The sequence below is a fragment of the Gymnodraco acuticeps genome, unplaced genomic scaffold (genome assembly GCF_902827175.1).
Source record: "Gymnodraco acuticeps unplaced genomic scaffold, fGymAcu1.1, whole genome shotgun sequence".
NCBI classification, from domain to species: Eukaryota; Metazoa; Chordata; class Actinopteri; order Perciformes; family Bathydraconidae; genus Gymnodraco; species Gymnodraco acuticeps.
The window spans coordinates 75,927-81,976 of NW_022992277.1; the positions used below are offsets into that span (position 1 = coordinate 75,927).

Below are 6,050 nucleotides of genomic sequence, written 5' to 3' on the forward strand. Positions count from 1 at the left end.
AATCACACACAGTGTAACGCCGAATCAAGCTGCTTTGAGCGGCAATATTGGCTGCTGTGCCCTGGGTACAGTCTCACAGGAGATACTCTTGAAAAGCTACGATTCTAGCGATTCCGCAGATATCTGAATCATATTTATACTCCTTACAAGCGAACATCTATGATTAAATACATAAATAAATGTGCACTTGCACCACCGACTCCAGAGGGTTAAAGCCCACCTCTGCTCCGCGCCGTCCTTTAGATGAGCCTGGTCAGATTGATAAAAGAGGGAGTTCAACACACCGGCATAAAGGTTATAACAATAATCTGATTTTAATGGTAAAAAACACAATACGAAATACAAAGTGCCCTGAAACAGAGCACTCCGGGCTCCCCGCTCTACTGCCGTGCGATACAGATATCGGGACCAGCCAGTCAGAAACAGGGAGCATTTTGCATGAAGAAACAACAGTATGGACATATTTGGGGCGGAGATGTGTGTCGGCTCTTCCGTCCCATTTTACTCCTAAGCGAATCAGAGAGTCCGTGGGGAGGAGTTTGGGTCGGTTGCTCACTCCCCTAGGTGTTCTTACTGGTTGGATTCACTTTGGGTCGGGCCCAATACAGCGAATCAGAGTTCTGGGAAAAACTATTTCTCTTCTGAACAGAGCGTGAAAGCCTCGGAACTCTACAAGGTCAGAATCACTTTTTATCTTATACCTGGGTTAACTCCTTTACTTTCCCAGGGAAGGTTTCACACAAACTATTCTTCTCTAAACAATCAAACATTGTACACAGATATATTGGTATCAAACATTGTACACAGATATATTGGTGCTTGGGATTATGTTGGCCCCAGAAAGAACCTTGAAAAAGAACATGTGTGTGTGTTAGTGAGGGGAAGTGTATGTGTGTGTGTGTGTGCTGATAAGCGGAGGCGTATGTGTGTGTTGCTGATATCTGGGTCAGGAAGTGTATGTGTGTGTGTTTGCTGATGAGAGGAAGTGTATGTGTGTGTGTCAGGTTCTCTGGGTCATGGAGTGTAAGTAAGAAGGTTTATATATATAGGATTACTTTAAAACAGTCCCAAATAATACATGTTCACTTCAATACAGTTCAAGATAATACCTGTTTGCTTTAGTTGTCATATGTGAACTATTATTACATTTAAAGGATACGTTGTTTGTTACACATGACACATATTGTGTGCAGTAGACAGTTGTATTCGTGCTTACAAGATCAGGATTCAGGTTTGGTAACAACAAGCTGTTAACTGTTAAGCCCCAAGCCTGTTTTTCAGATCTCAGGCTCGAAAAGGACATGCCCAGAACAAATGACTATATCTTCACTTCTAAAAGGGGTACATTAATATCTTTGTTCTCAAAGCAATGGTAAACCTGTGAGTCTGATGTAGAAAAGTCATAATCAATATAGATGTTTTTATTTAAAAGTAAATTCAGATTGAACATAGTAAAAACAAATGTAAATTATAGTTTCCGTCATTAGTAGTAGTAGTAGAACCTTTATTTATCCAGGAAAATCAATTAAGAACACATTCTTATTTACAATGATGACCTGACAGGAGGCAAAGGCTTCCTGAGGGGATGGGGTTTGGGAGGAAAACAAATAAAAAGACAGACTCCGGGCACTACAGAACACAGGAGACAACACAAACACATAAAGCAAAGATGACAGGCATAGCAGTTAAAAATATACATGTAAAAACTCTAAAACAATATTGCTGTGGTTCAATCAGTCATTACAATCAGCATCAGGCAAAGCATGTGTGTACCAGGGTGTAAATAATAGTGACATTGAAGGTGCGGGGCGGGGGGAGACAAAGGTTTTCATTTTCAACGTTTTTTGAATGACATTCCAGCTATCAGCTGCTGCAAACTGAAAGGCGGAGCGGCCAAAGGATGTATGGGCTTTGGGGATCTTTAACAGGATGCTTGTAGCTGACCGGGCGTTGTGCTTCGGGGGTGTGCGGAGTTGCAGTAATTGTGTGAGGTAGAAGGGGGTGAAAACCACCCTTGAATTATGGGATTGGAGACAAAAAGCTTTAGGATTCCAGACTATAACATATAATAAGTACCCTGTATCAAGATTGATGCAAAACAAGTGAATTGCGCTAGAATTTGAAAATACACAGCCGGAAAAAATCTGCCACTTCCTTACAGAGCCCCTCCTCCTCCAACAAACACGAACGCGCACATGACCAATGAGGGCACGAGAGAAGTTTGTGCACAGATGGAAGGCTGACAGGCAGGTAGGCCATCCAGTTACTTTAGCCGGGCCGGCTCAGATGATTGGTCGTGCTTTTTACAGAACTACGGCTTCCACAGATGAAATTTTGTAATGGATATTTTGTCAAAGCACTTCAGATATTCATTGCTATCGGGATGTTAAGAGCATTCCATGAAATATAACAAAAAGTGTATCTCGAGCCGGTTTCTCAAACTTACCTACCCCACCTTTAAGTGTTCATATATATATATATATCAAGACTGAATCTAACTAGATGTTCTCTAGAGGGCAATACTGCACAATCACTGTGAGTTTAAGTCTCTACTGGATTTATTTGTATGCGTAATGGATCAGGGTTTTTTTTTAACTGTAATGGCTTGAAATCGCCTACAGTATGTTCTGGGTGACCTTTTAAATTTAACCAGATCTTTATTTAGCTACCCTTTTCCTGTTTTTTAGGAGTGCTAGAAGCGAAGGAATTTTAAAATGAAGGTAATTGTTTTGCCCCTAGAGGCTAGACACTAGCCTAAAAAAAACTATACTATTACTACTACTACTACTACTACTACTACTACTACTACTACTACTACTACTACTACTACTACTACTACTACTACTACTACTACTACTACTACTGCTACTACTACTACTATACTATACTAACGATACTCTAGCCGCTTAAGTATCTTCTGGAACCTTTGTTGATGTTTAATAAATTGATCTAATAAATGTTAACTGTTTAAATATATATCCTGACTGAATGTTATTATATGTTATTGCTCACTCATTTTGAGCTTTAGTCTGTTCTGGAAATGTTTTTATGTCTTACTAATTTCTGTTGTTGTTTATCATATTTTCTAAAGTTTCATTGTCAAGGCGGCCTTCTTGGTAGTCGTCGGGGACATCTGGGACGATACAAGAAAGGAAATTAATGAATCTTCTCCACCGTGGTGTTTTCAAGGCGGCTATCTCCTGAACACAACGTTCTTTCACTTGTTGGAGTTCACGGATTCTCTCAAGCAAAGTCATTATCTCTGAATCCTTCTCCTCAACAAAGCGTTCCTTCTGTTGTTCCAGTTCGTGATTTCTCTCATGCAAAGTGGCTATCTCTGCATCCTTCTCCTCAACAAAGCGTTCCTTCTGTTGTTTCAGTTTGTGATTTATCTCAAGCAAAGTCATTATCTCTGCATCCTTCTCATCAAAAAAGCGTTCCTTCTGTTGTTCCAGTTTGTGGTTTCTCTCATGCAAAGTGGCTATCTCTGCATCCTTCTCATCAAAAAAGCGTTCCTTCTGTTGTTCCAGTTCGTGATTTCTCTCATGCAAAGTGGCTATCTCTGCATCCTTCTCCTCAACAAAGCGTTCCTTCTGTTGTTCCAGTTTGTGGTTTCTCTCATGCAAAGTGGCTATCTCTGCATCCTTCTCCTCAACAAAGCGTTCCTTCTGTTCTTCCAGTTCGTGGTTTCTCTCATGCAAAACTACTATCTCTGCATTTTTCACCTCAACACAACGCAACTTCTCTTGTTTGAGTTCAAGGTTTGTCTTTTGCAAGGCAGCCATCTCTGCATCCTTCTCCTTAACACAGGGTTCTTCCAGTTGTTTGAGATCCTCTGCTTTGTCATTCTGATGCATCTTGAGGAGCTTTTCATATTTCATGTTCAGTTCCTCATAGTTTCCGCGCAAAACTTTCTGCTCAATTTTCAGGGCATTTATTTTAACATTGTGCCTCACTTCTGGTTCCACCTTCACCTCATTTTCCTTCTTGTCCACCTTCGCCTCCTCCTCAACACAATGCTCCTTCTCTTGTTTCAGTGTTTGGTTTTCCTTCAGCAAGGCAGCTATCTCTGCATCCTTCTCCTCAACACAGCGTTCCTTTTGTTGTTCGAATTCCTGGTTTGCCTTTTGCAAGGTGGCCATCTCTGCTTTGTCCTTCTCGTGCATCTTGAGGAACTTTTCATATTTCATGTTCAGTTCCTCATAGTTTCCGCGCAAAACTTTCTGCTCAATTTCCAGGGCATTCATTTTCACATTGTGCCTCACTCCTGGTTCCACCTTCACCTCATTTTCCTTCTTGTCCACCTTCTCCTCAACAGAACGTTCCTTCTCTTGTTTGAGTTCCTGGTTTCTCTCACGCAAAGCAGCCATCTCTACAGCGTTCTCTTCAACATAACGTTCCTTTTGTAAATGGAGTTCCTGGTTTCTCTCACGCAAAGCAGCCATCTCTACAGTTTTCTCCTCAACATAACGTTCCTTTTGTAAATGGAGTTCCTGGTTTCTCTCACGCAAAGCAGCTATCTCGACAGTTTTCTCCTCAACATAACGTTCCTTTTGTAAATGGAGTTCCTGGTTTCTCTCACACAAAGCAGCCATCTCTACAGCGTTCTCTTCAACACAGGGTTCTTTCAGTTGTTGGAGTTCCTGGTTTCTCTCACGCAAAGAAGCTATCTCTACAGCTTTCTCCTCAACATAACGTTCCTTTTGTAAATGGAGTTCCTGGTTTCTCTCACACAAAGAAGCCATCTCTACAGCGTTCTCTTCAACACAGGGTTCTTTCAGTTGTTGGAGTTCCTGGTTTCTCTCACGCAAAGAAGCTATCTCTACAGCTTTCTCCTCAACATAACGTTCCTTTTGTAAATGGAGTTCCTGGTTTCTCTCACGCAAAGAAGCTATCTCTACAGCTTTCTCCTCAACATAACGTTCCTTTTGTAAATGGAGTTCCTGGTTTCTCTCACGCAAAGAAGCTATCTCTACAGCTTTCTCCTCAACATAACGTTCCTTTTGTAAATGGAGTTCCTGGTTTCTCTCACACAAAGAAGCCATCTCTACAGCTTTCTCTTCAACACAGGGTTCTTTCAGTTGTTTGAGTTCCTGGTTTGCCTTTCTCAAGGCAGCCATCTCTGCTTCGACCTTCTTGTGTGACCTCTGGAGCATTCCGTATTTCATGTTCAGGTCCTCATTGTTGACGCGCAAGACGTTGTGCTCAATTTTCTGGACTTTCACGTTCACATTTTGCTTATATAGCTCAGCTGCATTCTCTGTATATGCTTTCAGCATCGCTTCCTTCTTCTTAGCGCCTTCAATCTCAAGCTTATTCCTTAAAGTCCTTTCCTGCTCCAGCAACAACTTGATTTCCTGATTTTCTTTTTGCAGAATCTCGAGCTTGACTTCCATCTCATCTCTATTGTTCATCTCCATCTCTACTTCGGTGATGAAATGACCTGTTGTTAAGCAAACTGAATATAATTGTTCAACTGAATTAAAGCCACAAAAATGGAGTTCCCTTAGATTATCTCGTTAAAATAGACGTGCAAGTCTACCTAATGTTAGCTTGCTACAAAACCTATTTCTGCAATGATCTGACACTAGCTGGAACAGTTCCTTCTGCCTTCTGACTGATGCTCTGACGCTCTGATGAATTCACCGTCACAGCTGAGACCTGCAAACTTCTAAAGCATCAAGGCCAAGATGATGTCATCAATCTGAAGGTTCCTTTTGCTGATGTCAGCGAATGCATCAGCTGACAGGAAGTAAGAATGGACCCATGCTGTTGCCTAGCAACGCAATTCTGTTTAATACATAATATTAAGAAATGTAAACGATCAAAATGCTTTATTAAGTATAATGTATGTTTGTGAAAGAGACAACCAAAGGAAACTGGTGTCATGATTCTGTTCACGTATCCTCTCTCTGTCCTTCACTTACGTGCTTTCGTTTTTTAACCTCCTCCCATTTACTTCACGGTGGGAGACAGGAGATAATAAGGGGAGAAAGGAAGCAAGCTCATTGAAAACCAACAAGATGCAGCCGTACAGTCAGCCTGGACAG

The 6,050-nt window shown here is 41.3% G+C and overlaps 1 protein-coding gene across 1 annotated transcript; it reads right to left on the reverse strand.

Annotated features, from left to right (window-relative positions):
- Nucleotides 1–3,085: 3,085 nt before the first annotated feature.
- Nucleotides 3,086–4,522, reverse strand: LOC117540631 (girdin-like). Its single transcript, XM_034207409.1, has 2 exons — nt 3,726–4,522; nt 3,086–3,133 (listed from the first exon to the last, which is right to left on the reverse strand). Exons 1-2 carry the CDS (start codon nt 4,443–4,445, stop codon nt 3,086–3,088), a joined length of 768 nt encoding a protein of 255 aa, XP_034063300.1. The 5' UTR covers nt 4,446–4,522.
- Nucleotides 4,523–6,050: the final 1,528 nt, after the last annotated feature.